This window comes from Zingiber officinale, chromosome 4A (assembly GCF_018446385.1).
Source record: "Zingiber officinale cultivar Zhangliang chromosome 4A, Zo_v1.1, whole genome shotgun sequence".
In the NCBI taxonomy this organism is placed as follows: Eukaryota; Viridiplantae; Streptophyta; class Magnoliopsida; order Zingiberales; family Zingiberaceae; genus Zingiber; species Zingiber officinale.
This window is the reverse complement of record NC_055992.1, coordinates 153,961,153-153,978,740: the sequence shown is the minus strand read 5'-3', so window position 1 is coordinate 153,978,740 and position 17,588 is coordinate 153,961,153. Positions and strand designations below refer to the sequence as shown.

Genomic DNA, 17,588 nt, shown 5'->3' with positions numbered 1-17,588 from the left:
TTTTAATCAGAACTTATCCTAACCCGCAAACCCGATAAAATTAGATGTCATATGTGTACTGTTGGACTAATTTTGACTTATTGATGGATCGATTATCATGTTGTACCGCTAATTTTAAATTGCATGGATGGACTGGCTTATTCAATAAGATTTAAATCATAACTATTATAATGCTAATATTTATGTTATAGCAGATAGTTATTACAACTAAACTTATTTTATTTAATAACATTTATATTATAATAATTATGAAATAATAATAATTGTTATAATTATAATTATGAGATTATATCTGTTATAACTCTAATAATAATTATAAAATATGTAGCTGCTATAATACATGTTTACGAAATTATTTTTCTTTATAAAATATTTCTTTTAAATGGGAATGTAATTCAAGGATATTGGGTTCTTAGGTTGTTCGTTATGAGTGCTTTTCGATTTATCCTGTTGGCTGGTGGAAAACTTATGTAGGGTCGTGCCAGTCACTCCAGACTCGACGTTACCTAACCTGGTTAATTATTTTTTTCCCCCGGGACTATGGTGCAGTGGTAGTGTATCCAGATTGTCACTCAGGCACCCGCGGCTCCCAACTATGACGAATTTATAGGAATTTTTCCTTCAAATGGGATATGCAACTAAAGGATACTGGGCTCGGTTGCCCGCTGTGAGCGCTTCTCGATTTACCCCGGTGACTGGGGGGAAACTTCTGTGGGGTCAGACCGGTCATCCTAGGCTCGATGTTACCCAACCTGGTTAATCATTTTTTTGTAGCCTCGGGGCTATGGTGCAGCGGCAGGGCATCCAGGTTAGGGATAACAATGGATCGGGTTCGGGTCGGATCCTATATTCTCCGTCCCCATACTCATCAGATATAGGATCTCTGATGGGTATACCCATACCCATTAAATGATCGGATATCTTCTATAGTTATAATTTTTTTTCTTTCTATCCCACTATTATCATTCAAAAAAAAATATTAAAATTAACAATCTATTAAAAACTATATATATATTTTAAAAAATAGATTAAACATTTATATAGTCCCCTCCTAATTTCAACAAAAATAGTAAGTTGAGTTTGGAAAAAGAATTTTTTTTTTAATATATGTATATATATTATTTAATCGGGTATTCGGGGTCGGGTATCGGATATTGATAGTTCCTCCATACCCTCCTCCATTCGGTTCGGATGTCGGATCCTCTATTGGGTTGGTGTGAAATTATCATCCCTAATCCAGGTTGTCACCCAGACACCCACAGTTCGAGTTCCAGCTATGACGAATTTACAGGAATTTTTCCTTCAAATGAGGCACGCAACTACATGATGTTAGGCTCCTGGATTACCCACTCTTTCCGATTTATCTTGGTGGTCGATAGAAAATTTTCATAAGACCGAACCGATCACCCCAGACTCGATGTTACCCAACCTTATTAATCCTTTTTTTTTTATGATACATGCTTACATGTTTATACAATTGACTGATCATTTTAGGATTTAATGCACTGTGCACATCACAAGAGATAATAATGTGCTATTTTAAGAGGAATTGATGGGGTGTGATGTTTTTTTAATTAAAAAAAAAAATAGGCAACAAGAGGCTCTTTTATTTTTTACCTGATATACATCTTGCTTTTACTTCACAGTTTGAACTGTAGATGATATTTGTCCATTATAACATCAAAAAAAAATGCATTTAAGCCAAAAATATTTTTCAATGTAGATTTTGTTCTCATCCTCAATGACATCTTTATTTTTAAAAAAAAATCATAAAGTTTTAAGTTAAGAAATGAAAATAAAATAGATTAATTTTATAAGGCTAAGAATATTTTGTATATGTAAGAGAAAATTCATAAAATGGGAGTTATTTTGGATTTTTGGGAACCTTGAAATCATTTTGGAGGAGTTGCTAGTTCGCCGAGAGACATTTCGAGTTCTTCGTGTGGGGTGATATTCTATTTTGGGCATTTTCAAAAAGGAACAATGCGGTTCAAGATATTTACCAATTTTAAAGGGAAGATTTAGCTCCATGGTTTATCCTTTTTTTATATAATATAAATTATAAAGAATCCTTACATTATAAAAAATATCAAAAATTTTATTATAAATATCTTCTCATTTTTCATTTTCTCAATCTCCTCTATCCAACAACCAACCTTCACAACCGAAAATCCACCGTAAAACCTGATATTGTCCTATTTTATCCTTTTCAGTCCATACTCTGGTCAGTTTTCTACTTAATTACATTGCTACATTTAATTTATTTTTGTATTTACATCTTACAAACATAAAATAATTTTTTTTTTAAAAAAAAACATGCTGTTTCCGTTCTCTAGAAAATTTGCGGTTTGTTTTTTTACAAAGATTATATAAAACCAAATTTCATGTGATTATGCAACACAGATTTGGCTCTTAAATTTGGATTTTATTCAAAGCTGTCACATTGTGGAAGTAATTACACAAGAATTTAACAGATGTATAGAAAATGACTGGGGGAGAAAATATAGTGAGATCATTTTCACTATCTGAATCACATTATTGTGGAAGTAATTACAACAAGAATTTAATGTATAGAAAATGACTGGGGGAAAAAATGTGTACCGTACGATTCACCTCGATTGGTTTTACCTTGTTCGAGTATGCTCGCTGTAGTCTTCTTCTTCTTCTTCGCTGCCAAATCCCATTCTCTGAAACATTCTGATTTCTTCAGATTTTGGTGAATCAAAGCTTTCACTGTGGCCTGGTGGCACACCATTGTTTATGTCTAGATCAGTCAAGTTATCGAGAGCTCTCACCACCTGAACAAACCATGAGCAATGATCAAGTCTTCGGCTAAAGATAAGACAGAAGAATGAGAAAATAATTAACCTTTTTTCGACCTTTCGATATAAGCAAAAAAGAATAGAAAAGACACTATTTAACTTTGAAGATTAACTGAATGAAGTAGATCACTTGGCTGTAGAATGTAGTGCTTCGATTTTACCTGACTCATCCGAGGCCTCATGGTAGAAGAATGCCGAATGCAAGCAGCTGCTACCTCAATGATCTGAAGCATCTCGTCGTAGTCATAGTTCCCGTTGAGCCTTGGATCTGGTAGGCGTCTAAAATCTCCATTTTCAAGAGCTTGGATTAGCAACGGTCGAGCCTAGATGAGATAGCAGTCACAATTTCCATCTCTTAATAAATTTCTAATGAATCTTTCCAAATCACAGCTAGCATTTCAGCAACGCGATTCTTAAGCTTAAAAACAGGAAAAATATTATTGCACAAGTTCGTATGTCCATAGAATGTTCAACCAAATAATCCCACTTCACGATAAGGGTGGGTGAGTCTTGTTGCGATCATAAAGATGTGCCTGGCGTTCATGATTACTGTTTGATTACAGTGACATTAACTATTCATCCAATGTAGTACATGATCGTTTGATGATTCGTGCATCTCTGGGCTTATTTTAGATACATCTCTTTGAAAAACACGATCACAAAACCTTCATCTAATGGTTCCTTGAAGCCCAGTACTCTAAACCAATAACTTTTCATGCTTATAAACCTTTCTAAACCAAGAGATCTCAGAATTTTGTCAATATGATAACTAGTGAGATTTGAAGAGGAGAATCACAACCCACAAAGCAAATACACGAGCTGAGTATCAAGGCTTTGAGATTTACTCAGATAATACATATCGATCGAACTGCGTTTAGCACAAAGGCTAGGGAAGGAAATTGAGGATAAAAGTCTTTGCAACCAAAACAAGTAGAATCTGAATGTGTTCTGCAAAAGACCGCGGATGAAACTTGAAAGTCCTGATCCAATGCTTACTTGGGTTACTGAACCTAGATTCGCTAATGCTTAGGCGAAGTTGGCAGGGAAAGTCTCGGTTATTCTGTTCTAGAAATATGAGGTAAATATGGAATAAACAGCTAGGGCCACTAACATATAAACTCACTGCTTTTCGCATGTGCTTAGTGTGAACGATCCGAGCTAATCAAAGGAACAAGGACAATGACATAATGAAACGGCAAGCTCAATGAGATGCACAGAATGCGAAGAAATAGAAGAGCTACTGGAAGCCTAGAACGGAGGAAGGATTTTCAGAAGGCAATGGGAGTTTCCACCTAATTTTTTCAGCATGTAAAGTACAAAGGAAAAAGAAAGGGAAATGTGACATAATCTACTACTTATGAGCAAGTTTACGGAATCCTACCTCATACAGCTTGACAATCAATTCTTTTACCATCATCTAGATCACAACCTATAAACTTTATGCAAACAAACTGACTCAAAAAGGGTGTATTTTTATTGCAATAAACACATTATGTTTATCTCCTTAATTCAACATGCAATGCAGTTAATGACACTAGAGAAATCAGTCCAGATTGTTGTTAGAGAGCCTACCCATTCAGCAAGACACTCGTCTCCCAAAGGTTGAGACAAATCAACAGGCTTCCGTCCTGTAATAAGTTCCAAAAGAACCACCCCAAATGAATATACATCAGACTTAGCAGTTAACTTTCCACTAGTTGCATACTCCGGAGCCAAGTATCTGCAAAGGCAATGTATAGTAAGTTTTACGAAAGATAGCCAGCCTCATTGAATAATATCAAAATTTCATGTCGTCTTCTACCCAAAAGTTCCCATTACACGTGTGGACACGTGTGAGTTTCCATCCATGGCTGACCTTGCAAGCCCGAAATCAGAAACCTAATAAATCAGAATAAATCAGTTGCAATTCAAAGTTCTGGCAGTTTCAGTGCACCAAACAAGATGTATGGCAACCTTAGCCTCAAAGTTGTAATCTAATAAAATGTTTGAGGACTTGATATCTCTGTGAATTATCCGAGGATTACCTGATACAAGAAATAAAATTGACAAAAATTTCTGATTTAGTGTATGATTTATTTCAAGTCAACAACGCCGAGTGGAACAAGAAAGAAAATAGAAATTACAATCCTCATGAAGGTATGCTATTCCACGAGCTGTCCCAACAGCGACCTTAACCCTCTTGGTCCATTGCATTACTGCTCTTCCTTTTCCTGCAAAAACAATGTCAGATAGGATAGGAATACATGCATCACTAAATACAATTTGATGGTAGACTTTGAAGACCTGTGTGAATTAACTTGGTCCCGAGAAAAAAAAGAATAAAAATCATTACTCACCATGGAGATGGTAATAAAGAGTTCTATTGGGCACATAATCATAGACGAGCAATCTCTGATTCTCTGATACACAGTATCCTACAAGAGAAACCAAATGGCGATGGTGTGCACGACTGATAGTTCCAACTTCAGCTCTGAAATGGCGCTCTCCTTGTGCCCCACTAACTTTAAGCTTCTTCACAGCCACTTCTCTTCCATCCATTAAGTATCCTTTATATACACAACCAGATCCACCTTCACCTAAAAGGTTCTGAGGTGAGAAGTTATCCGTAATCATTGATAGCTCGTCCAACGTAAACCATAATTTTGTATGTCCTAACCCCGACTCGGATTGTGAGAAAGGGATTCCAGAACTTCCTTCAGAGCCATGCCTTACAGGAGGATATTGTGGAGATCTCACATGAGGGTATATCTCTAAAGAGAGAAGACAAAGTTAGGTTACTAGATTTAGGAGTTGAGAGAATCTAATTTTAGATTTGCATAACACATCTTTACTTAAGCTTGCTGATTCATGAATCAATAAGATATGGGAAATATACCTTACCTGATATAAGTGTAGACACTGATGGTGCCGCAGCGATATCTCCGCCGTGACTGATAGGTTGGAGTGGCTTCTTACGCTTTTTCACAAGCCACACAGCCGCTCCGACAAAACTAAGCATCACAATACCTGCAACAACAGCGAATGTAGCAACACTTGCAGTAGTACCCATTGTGGAGCCATTGTTCAAAGGTGGGGGAGACACTTTGTGTCTAGATGGAGGATGAGGCTGTGATGGTGGGCTTCGAACATGCGGGGGAGGATTGGTATTATATGGAACAGGAGGAGGTGGTGGTGAAGAACTAGGAGGAGGAGGAGGTGGTGGTGGAACAAGGGATGGCGGTGGTGGCGACCGGTAATAGATTGGTGTGATAGGAGGAAAAAAAGCTGGTGGAGCTGGCAAAGGCTGCAGTGTTGGCGGAACAGCAATTGCTGGTGGAAGAGGTGTTGGCACAGAGGTACATGGTGGTGAAGAATGGCCTTCAAGTGGAGCACTCGGTAGTTGAGAAGCTGGTGGGGATGAAGCTGGAGACGGTGGTGAGAGGAGAGGGGATGAAGGTGGATCCGCTCTGGAAGAAGGAGCCGGCAAAGGGGGGCTGTGATACCCACTTCGAAGAGATGGTGGTGATGAGAGGGCATCTCGTGGCGGCGGTGGCGGCGATGTGTAGTAGAAAAATTCCATCTTTTGCATCCACTGGATAGCCCTCGCAGCCACCAGACTCCTTCAAGAAAGCTCGCAAGATCACCTGCATCACAGAGCCACCATTTCCCGGGCTTCAATCGCCGAGAACTCTCTAAATCCAAGATAGAATTCCTTCACATCTCCACGAACCACAATCGATGAACTGCTACACCAATGCAGTCCTCCAAACCAATTGAAAAGACACAGATTTTGGAGGACTGTCAAATGATTCCACTAATTATGAGCACTTAAAATTCCTGTCCTTTCAGAAACCTGATTTCCGCCCTAAAAAGTGAACGTCCATTGGCACAACCAACAACCCGGAAGAAAAATCCGACCATTTCTGGACGATACCAGATTAATGGGACAGATTATCCCACAAAGATTCAAGCTTTTGCCCTAGAAACTCATCAAGATTCAACCTTCAATGAAAGACGTATCTCCAAGCACGGAGGCGTACCAGATTACGGATCAGCACAGAGCTCAATCTCACAATGCGAGAACACTGCCGCTGCAAGGCCGCAGCCTGGCGGAAGAAGAATAAGCCGCGGCGGAAGAACAGGAACGAGAAATACTGGAGACGAGTACCCTAATAACCTTTCCGACCCGTCCTGGCAACGCTGAATCGGAAGGTGGAGAACGTGAGGACGACGACTTGGCGTAATTTCAATACATGAGCTTGGATTTGGGGGTGAAGAACTGGGAGACGCAGATTGTACTGGCAGTGGTAGTTCCCGAAGCCGCATTATGAGCTACTTCTAGCTGTAAACCAAGACGAAGCATTTTATATGCGTAGACAATTTCTTTTCCTTTCCATTTTTAATATTTTTCCACAATTTTTTTTAATAATTCCGGACTTCATCTGAGTTCGCGTAAATTAAAAATATAATTTATACGCATTTAAAAATCCACGTCTAAAATATTTATTTTATTTACAATTTAAAGGCAGATCTTTTATTGCTTTTTGCGCGTTAGATAGATAACAACCTTCCAAATATTCGTTATTCAAATTATAATGTCTTTAATCTCTTTAAAACTTTTAAAGAAAAATGATATTAATCCCAATCTAATATTATGGATGATAAAATATTGATAAATAAATCAAAAAAATATTTTATCTAGAACAACCATCTTTTATAGTCATTCGGATCACTTGGTCCTCTCTTTGTTCTTTTCAAGATGATATAGTTCGGATGTCATTAAATTTATATTCATAGCTTAAATTCTGACAAAAAAAAATGTCACACTGAATATATTTAAATTTAAAATGACATAAATTTGTGAAAAAAAAATACAAATTCAATTAAAACTTTCAAATTTTGACGAAAACAATTAAAAACATCTCCTTAATATTTATAAAATGCTTATATATCTCTAAGTTTAAAATAGCACTAATTTATAGTTATAATTAACAGCATCCGAAATATGTAAAAGTAGACAATCTTCTACTTTTATAACACTCAAAATTATTTTGATCATCAAAATTATCCCATGAAATTCAAACTTTACTCCTCTTATTTATCCCTCATGCTTTTCTAAATTTTTTATATATAATTTTGGTATTCAATTCTTACATTCCAACTAACTTTGACGATGATCTCATTCTATAAAAATTTATCATTAATAATTAGAATAAATTAGAAAGCATAGATTAATCTTGACGATTAATCTAACATCACAAATGATATATAATCTTATTTTAGAACAATCAATCTTTTATAACCATTCGGATCACTTAGTCTCCTCTTTGTTCCTTTCAAAATGACATAATACAGCTAGATTTATGTTCATAGCTTAAATTCTGACAAAAAATATACATTGAATATATTTAAGTTTAAAATTACATTATTTTGTGAAAAAAAAATAAAAATTCAATTAAAACTTTCAAATTTCGACAAAAACAACTCAAGGCAACTCCCTAATATTTATCAAATGCTTTTATATATATATATATATATATATATATATATATATATATATCATTTTAATTAACAGCATCCGAAATATGTGAAAGTGGACTATCTTCTACTCTTATAACACTCAAAATTATTTTGACCATCAAAATCATCCCATGAAATTCAACTTTTAATCCTCTTATCTATCCCTCACGCTTTTCCAATTTTTTTTATATATAATTTTGATATAATTCTTACATTCCGACTAATTTTGATGGTGACTGATTTCACTCTACAAAAAATTACCATTAATAATGAGGATAAATAAGAAAGCACAAATTAACCTTGACGACTAATCTAACATCACGAATAATAAATAATGTCTTTTTAAATGAAATTCAAATCATCGTTATTTAAATGTAATGCGCCCTTGATAGAGGGAAAAGTGAATCGTGCCCCTCCATTATTCAATCTAAGTGACATTAAAAAGCAAGAAGAGAATGAGAGATTTCATGATTCTACACTATTAATAGAATCATGCTTCCTTTCCTCCATTATTGTTCATTAGACATTTAGACTCCATTTTTTTATAAACATTTTCTATCTATTTACATTATGAAATCATTTTGTTGCAACTATTATTATTAACTTTACTATTACTTATTATATCACCCAATTAAAAGGATGCTTATGCCAGAACAATTAGTACTAATCATTAATTTGGAGGAGATGCTTGTAGAAATATTTATAGATTCATTTATAACGATTAGGAATGTGTCAACTAGCTCAGTTGGTGAGAGTCTTAGTCAAATGATAAGATGATCAAGTCAAATAATAAGTGGATTGTCTTAGTCAAATGCACCGCCTAATTCTTCTATTCGATCCAAATTAATAATTAAGTCGCTAATTAATCTTGTTCGACTTAATTTAATTTGTGTGTGATAGTCAAAACAACTAGACAAACAATTTTGATAAAAAAAATAATTCATCGTGGTGATAAGCATGTAACCAGCGCATTTAAATGATTTATTTATGCATATCAATTCTATATTTTATTTTCTCCCATTAAAAAAATTAATCATAAAAAAAATATAAAACATGCCAATAATTCACCCTCAAATCAAGAAGGGGAGAAAAGTCGAGTCAACTCATTTGGGTTGATTAGAACCACAAGAGAGACTGTCCATTTAAGGTTGATTGATTGCTTCCATTAGCTTACTCTGGTTCACTAATAGCTTGATCATTATGGGCCGATGACGCGGAAAAAAAATCCTCTCTCATCCCTAATTAATTTAGTGGTAAGTTATAAATTAATTTTATAATTTATTTTCCTCCGTATAACTTAGGGATGGAGTATCTCATATTTTACTACAACTAATAGTTTAATCATGCAACTAATAGATCGCATATAATAGATCTAGTTTAATCATGCAACTAATAGATCGCATATAATAGATCTTCCTTCCATATCACCTAGGTTAATCTTAGAGAGACCTCAGGGTAAGGGTTTTCATCTTTTGCTACAACTAATAGTTTGATCGTGGCCCCTATGGGTGTGTCCCCACGGGCATAGTCGAGTTGGTACTTAGATAAGTGATTGTCATAATAGGTCTCCGACTTGAATCGTGGGATTTACTCCATGTTAGGCCCCATGATTTTCTCCTTTCCAATATGCTTGGGAGGCTTTAGAGGATCTCAGACGAGGGTTATCACCGTTTTTTTGACCATAATGGCCGAGTTGGCACTCAGGTAGTAGAATTACATTACAAAAGTAAGGTTTGAATTCCCTAGGTTAATTCTCTTAAGGAATAAATTCCTCCCACCTAGAAAATCTCTCGGTATTATGATTTACAACCTTTCCACAGGCCTTGGGCCAGATAGTTTGATCATGGATTGTGTCATTTTTGCCCCTAGGCACGGAGCGATAGTAAAAGGTAGGATGGACTCACATGCAACGAGAGTTTAAAACTCATGCAAAGTATTTCATATGCCCAGGCCCGACCCTGAGGCATGTCAAGGGGATTTATATTATATATACTTAGATTGTTTTAATAAAAATCTAAAAAAATATATATTTGATTGGATTATTTTAATAAAAGTCAAAAAATATATATATATTGTTGAATTGTTTTAATAAAGGTCCCAAAAAAATATTTTCTATTAAATTTTAAGAAAAATCTAAAAAAGAAAAGAAAGAAAAAAAAAAGAAGGCAAACGATCCATTTATAGAAGTCATACGACTTTAAAGAGTAAAGAATGAATCTTGAACACTAATTTTCTCCTTTCTTCTCCTTTAAATCTCTTCTAATTAAATTAGAAAAGTTTATTAATTTTAATTTCATCAATGTCATCATTCATCAATATATAAACTTACAACCTAAGTTACCTACTTATCTATATCTTTTCTTATTGTCAATATTCAATATTGATTTTTAATATTGTATTGCAGTCAATATTTTATAATTTTTCTTACATATTTGAAAGAGTTTAAATAAATCATTCCAATTTTAATGATGAATAAGTTATATCGATTGCTTCAAGCACAAATTAGACTTTATTGGTCTTTGACTATTATTTTTACTGTTTGTGTTTGTTTCATTGTTAGCTTTGTTGCTGATTTTGTATGTTTTATTTTTACACTTGAAATTTGTAATACAAACATGTTTTTAAAAAAATATCAATCTTGGAGTTAGAAAAGAACTAGATTCGCTTCAATTGCTTGTCTCTTACCCTCAGCTCCACTCAAATTAGCTTCAGCTATTTCAAGAGCTTGTTGAGCTTCTTGCGGATCAATGTCAGTACTTATTTCCGCATCATTTTCTAAAATGGTGATTTCATTAAGGTAGGCAAAAGAGGGATTTTCGTCGTTTGTGGATCACTCGGATAAATGCAATAACTCGTGAAAAGTCAGTATTGTATAGTTATAGTATATTAATACATAATCTGTACAACAGATGTATAGAACCTTTCAACGAGATAGTGCTCTTTTCAATCTCTCAAAATGGAATCTCTTCCAAACATATATGCCATGGTTCCTTACTTCGACAGGGTGGAAATATCTAAATTGCACCTCCTCGATTCCTCCTTCCATAGCCCGAGCTCGAAGAAGGAAGAGATAAGAGGGCGCTATGGAGAATGTAGTCAGAAATCCATAATAGAGTCCGACCAAAACGACCGAATTTATTATCTTTATGCATGAAGATAATAAATTACCTAGTAGAAAAGATTTAAAAATCATTACAAACCCGAAACAAAAGAAAAAGAGTAGAACAAATTATTAAAACTCACAAAAGTGTTCTTCGTAAGTTTTTTAAAACTAGCTCTTCAATAAAAATTTAGTTGATGAATTACAAGAAGAACTAAATGATCATGTAACAAATGAGCAGCAATCGAGTAATCAAGAATAATTAAATAATCATGCAATCAATGAGGGGGAAGAATTGAGAGAAAATGATGATCATAATCACGCAACGAATAAGTAGGAAGAATTGAGAGAAAATGATGATAATGATTTGAATGTAAATGGCTTGACAATTTTATGTATCGAAAATGAGGTGTTAGAAAAACTTGATTTTGAAAACCTTATTGATGATTTTGATTCTCAAAATGCTAGAAGATATAGATTTTTCTCAATGATTATTTCATACTTATTTTTTTTATTTGTAGGTATTATATTTTTTTGGAGAAACTTAGAAAACATATTTTATATGGTATTATATTTTTTGAAAAATCTTGATAAATAAATTTTGTATGGAGTTTATCATATTTTAAAATGAAATATATTGATTTTCAAATTTTTCTATTAAATTATATTTAAATTGTACGTTAGTAAATTTTTTTCCTAATAGGTCAATTTTCTCTTTTCCCCTAAGGGCCCCCAAAAGTCAGGGCCGGCCCTACATATACCCATGATATTTAAACAACTCGTGATGTTGAGGTGCTATATATATATATCATTGGACCAATTGACTGAAGTCAATTGGATGGATCACCAGTCGGCTAGACCACCACTACGAGAACTTCCTCTGTCCACTTGGGAAATTCTCTCACTTTTGTAACTGTAATGCAAGAATAATTAAAAGCTAAAACCTTTTCATAAAAGTTAAAACTAAAAGCCCCAGAAAAAAGTGTCTTTGTTAGGCTTTAAGTCAAGGAACCAGCCTGTTCTATTCCTAGAGAAAAAAGGGACATTCCAACCAACTCCCCCAGGAATTTGATTGCCTTTTCTGCGAGCTTCTTCTTCATCAAGATAATTATTGCATAAGAGAATGAACTCGCATGCCTTTTGACCAGTATTTTCACATTAATTAGATATATCAGGAAAAAAAAAACAAAAGGGGAAAGATAAATGGAGAAAATAAAAATAAAAAGAGAATATTGTGAAAAGAAAAGGTCAAGTTTTTTTTTTTTTTTTTAATACTTCAATCATAAGAAACGCACCACGAATTCATGTTAGGTAAGAGGACAGATTAGACATTTTATATTTTCCCCCTATTTGAATATGAATATTGGAAGGAAAAAAAACAGAGTTTCTTGACCATTTCCACACTTGTTGATTGGGTGAGCCACCAACTCGCAATTTTTCCACATGAAACGGTCAAACATTCTGTTCAAGTGTGTCATGGAACCCCACTCAAACCCTCATGCACGATATGACCATATAAACAAAAAAGATGAACTGATTCAATACTATAAAGTAGCCAAATTTGATGATATTATTTAATAAGAAAATCGAACATAAAATAAATCAAATCGTTAAAATAAGTGTTCAAATTTAGTTTGATTATATATATTTTTAAGAACTTAATTTATTTAGATTTAATTGTTATCAAATTCTTAATTTAAATTTATTTAACTATTTAAAATTTTTATATTTTAAGCCTATTTGATTGATTATGAAACTTGATTATATAAATTTATTTGTTTATTTAGCATGTTGATTTGAATTTTATTGATGAATATGATTTATACATATTATTGATGAATGTTGTTCACGAATATTAATGAACCGAACACATACGTGTTCAACCTTGTCCGTTTAGTTTAATGAGTTGTTCATTTAATTGATTTTGTATGGATTGAACTAATATAACCAAACACTTACTAAGTAGAACATCAAACTTGTTCATAAATATTCGATTCATTTAGCGATGAAACCCCTAGTATTATGGGAATTTACAGGCAAAGATGGAGGATATAGTCCATTTTTCAACGTAAAAATTAGCCGACTCAGTTTAGATCATGATCATCCCTCTATACTTGAATTCCTGAATCCACTACTGATTCTATTCAACCAGTTAAATTTTAAGAGTACGAGGACATCATACAAATGAAAGATACAAATGAGAGATGAATGATGAACTAAACGACCATACCTCAATAATTTACATTTTTGAGAATCATCTTTGGAATAGATTGACAGGGATACTGAAGATGAGTGAATAATCTTTTACCAAAATAAATGAATAATGTACCACCTGAAACATACGCTAAGGGCTACTTGTGTATTTTATCCCAAAAGCACTTCAAACCTGTTGTTTCCGGTAAATTCCGGAGTATGCAAACTGATCGTCGAGGCTAGTGTTCGACACTATCTCCGTAAACGATATTGCTCCGCTACGGTGCTTAACGGATTGTTGCAATTCGTTCCCAAGATACAACGACGACAATCGTCTCGGAATCGTAGCACTCCGACTTCCGAGACCAGCGAACCTTCTCGTAGGCTTCTTGGACTCTTGAATGCACAAGATGAGTGAGTGAATACTTGAGGAAGAGAAGATTAAGTTTAGTGATTTAATTCCAATCTGGAGGGTTCTATTTATACAGAAGGAAGAGGCTTTAGGGAGGGGTGTGACCTTTGGGTGGATTAATCTGGGCCGTCCGGACTGAAGAGTTATAACCCTTCACATAGCCCCTTTAATCTCATCCATCAGATCTAAGAGTTGTGACCCTCAGATCTATCAGCCATCGGATCTGGATCCATTGATCCGATGCTTCAGATCATGTCTCATCCCAAGCCGTCAGATCGTGACTCATTGTGATCCAACGCTCTAGATCGCATCACAAGCGATCCACCATACTTCTTTGATCAACGTTGATCAACGGCTGCCATCCGTTCGCCCAACCAACTGTCCAGTCATCTCCCTTTGCCCACGAGGATGCCACATAGGCACTGCCATGTCAGGTACTAGCCTGACACGTCACCCGAGTGCCATGTAGGCACTGCAATGTCACCTGGAGCATAAATTTAAGCTCCTCAATGCTCCTCGCGACGATGCGAAGTGCAAAGTGCGCCTACAAAGCGCCCAAAGCGCCCAAAGCGCCCATTGCGCACGTGGCGGGCTCACAGGTGCGAGCACCTGCTCGCCCCTGAGCAGAGAGTGCCTGATACTTTTCTGAGTTAACTCCAATAACTCAACATCATTAATAAGTAAGGAATGCACATCGGAAATTTCCGATGTGGGACTATTCTCCCTTGCATTTCCTTAATGAATAACCAACGTTATTTTGGGCCGACTTTGAACATTAATTTCTCATTCACCTTTAATCGGTTTTGAGCAAATTAATAGTCTAAATCTATCTACGCGAAACGTAGATTTCAATTTTGAAGTCAATTACGACTTTCAACAATTGATGGCTTCCGATTTTTCCTCCTCAAAATCGTATTGGTCCATTTAGGCCCCAATATCCAACAATCCCCCACATGAATGGAAATTAATGTAATGCGTGTATGCATGCTGACACTTTACAAGAGTCCAATCGATAAGTCACTGCATCGGGAGAGGTAGCTTGTGGCTTTGAACCTTCCGTAGTGGAATGCTATCGAGTATACTAGGCTGCGCAGTGAACGTGATGTCTTGAACTGCTCAGCTGTTTGTGTATACTAAGACAATAACACCCACACAGAGACCTATCTCACATACTTTAGGTTCTCACGGTTGGTTCCGTTTTGGCCATGGACACCATCTTGGATTCATGAGTGTTTCATTGAAGCGGCCTGTCTTCACACTCACATAGGTGACACTTCTATCAAGAGTATCCTACCATACTCCACCTTATAAGGTATAGAAGTCACTAAAAGCATAAGCTTAACCTCACTACATGAGGTAGGACAGCACAAATTCATCCTAGGATTGGGATAGAGATAAACTATCTCCTGTGCTGAACCACAACTTCTGAAACTTTGTTGTCCCATTGAACCAAGATCTTGGGATCTCCAGTCAACAAGGTTGGGTTTTCCACTTCAGTCGTTTTCAGTTGTAGATTTTTTAATCACATTCCTCTTGATGAGCAGTATACTTGATCTCGACTCAACCCTTTCGTAAGAGGATCTGCCAAATTATCTTTGGACTTAACATAGTCGATTGCAATCACTCCATTCGAGATCAACTGCCTAATGGTATTATGTCTACGACGTATATGTCTTGACTTCCCATTATACATACTACTCTGTGCCATCCAATCGCCGATTGACTATCACAGTGGATCAGTACGGCAGGTACAGGTTTTTCCCAGCTCGGAATATCTTCCAAGAAGTTCCGCAGCCATTCAGCTTCCTCAGCTGCTTTGTCTAGTGCTATAAACTCGGATTCCATAGTTGACCGAGCAATGCATGTCTGCTTAGTGGATTTCCAAGATACTGCTCCCCCACCGATCGTGAATACGTATCCACTAGTGGATTTGGAGTCTTTTGTATCTGATATCCAATTAGCATCACAATATCCCTCCAACACAGCGGGATATTTTCCATAATGTAATCCATAGTTCATAGTATATTTCAAATATCTAAGAACTCGCATCAATGCCTTCCAATGGGCGTCGTTTGGATTACTGGTGAAACGACTCAGCTTGTTGACCGTACAAGCAATATCCGGACGTGTGCAGTTTGTAAGATACATCAAACTGCCTATTATCCGAGAGTATTCCAACTGCGATATGGTCTCACCATGGTTTTTCGCTAAGTGTTGACTTAGATCCATAGGTGTTTTTACAGTAGAAAGATCGTACGCATTGAATCTTTTCAATACTGATTCTACATAATGGGATTGTGTTAGAACTATCCCCTCTGATGTCCTGAGAATTTTAATTCCCAATATAATATCTGCTTGACCCATATCTTTCATATCGAAATTTTTTGTCAACATTTTCTTTGTAGTCATGATTACATCATGATTACTGCCCATTATTAGCATGTCGTCTACGTACAGACAGACGATTATATAGCCTCTGGGTGTGTCTTTGACATAAATGCATTTGTCACATTCATTTATTCTGAATTCGTTTGACAGCATTACTTTGTCAAATTTTTCGTGCCATTGTTTAGGCGCTTGCTTAAGTCCGTATAACGACTTAACAAGTCGACACACCTTTTTCTCATTTCTTGGAGCTACGAACCCTTCGGGTTGCTCCATATAAATTTCTTCTTCCAACTCACCATTTAAGAACGCAATCTTAACATCCATTTGATGTATTTCAAGGTCATACAGTGCTGCAATGGCTATTAGCACTCGTATGGACGTAATCCTTGTCACCGGTGAGTAGGTGTCGAAGTAATTAAGGCCTTCCTCTTGCTTGTACCCTTTGGCTACAAGTCTGGCCTTATACTTGTCAATTGATCCATCAGCTTTATACTTGCGTTTTAGTATCCACTTACAACCTAATGGTTTATTACCAGAAGGAAGGTCTACTAATTCCCAAGTATGATTATTCATGATAGACTCAATCTCACTATTGACAACTTCTTTCCACATTGGAGCATCGGGACTAGAGAGAGCCTCACTTAATGTTCTTGGTTCCATTTCTGACATGAAAGTCATGTAATCTGGCCCGAACGATTTCTCAACTCTAGCCCGTTTGCTACGACGTGGCTCTTTGTTTTGATCGTCAATAGTTCTTTTATAACAGCTAAGTTCGGTAACGACATTCTCGTTTGAACTTCCGTTGTTATCATTTTCAACATTTCCCTTCTTATTTGGGAATACGTTTTCAAAGAATATTGCATTCCGAGATTCTATGGTTGTTCCCACATGAATATCAGGAATGTCTGATTTGTGAACTAGGAAACGATATGCACTACTATTATGGGCATATCCGAAAAATACCGCATCGAACGTTTTAGGTCTGATCTTTACTTGCTTTGGTTTAGGTACTTCGACCTTTGCCAAGCACCCCCACACTTTCAGGTATTTGTACGATGGCTCGCGGCCTTTCCATAGTTCATAAGGAGTTTTATCACTTTTCTTATGAGGGATTTTGTTGAGAATGTGATTTGCCGATAATATTGCTTCCCCCCACAAGTTTTGAGGTAAGCCT

The 17,588-nt window shown here is 35.8% G+C and overlaps 1 protein-coding gene across 1 annotated transcript; it reads right to left on the bottom strand.

Annotated features, from left to right (window-relative positions):
• Positions 1-2,504: 2,504 nt before the first annotated feature.
• LOC121971758 (proline-rich receptor-like protein kinase PERK9) lies at positions 2,505-7,134 on the bottom strand. The gene is made up of 8 exons (XM_042523174.1): positions 5,703-7,134; positions 5,159-5,572; positions 4,946-5,032; positions 4,776-4,846; positions 4,624-4,700; positions 4,395-4,542; positions 2,984-3,145; positions 2,505-2,798 (listed from the first exon to the last, which is right to left on the bottom strand). The coding sequence occupies exons 1-8, from the start codon at positions 6,388-6,390 to the stop codon at positions 2,625-2,627; spliced, it is 1,821 nt and encodes a 606-aa protein (XP_042379108.1). The 5' UTR covers positions 6,391-7,134; the 3' UTR covers positions 2,505-2,624.
• Positions 7,135-17,588: the final 10,454 nt, after the last annotated feature.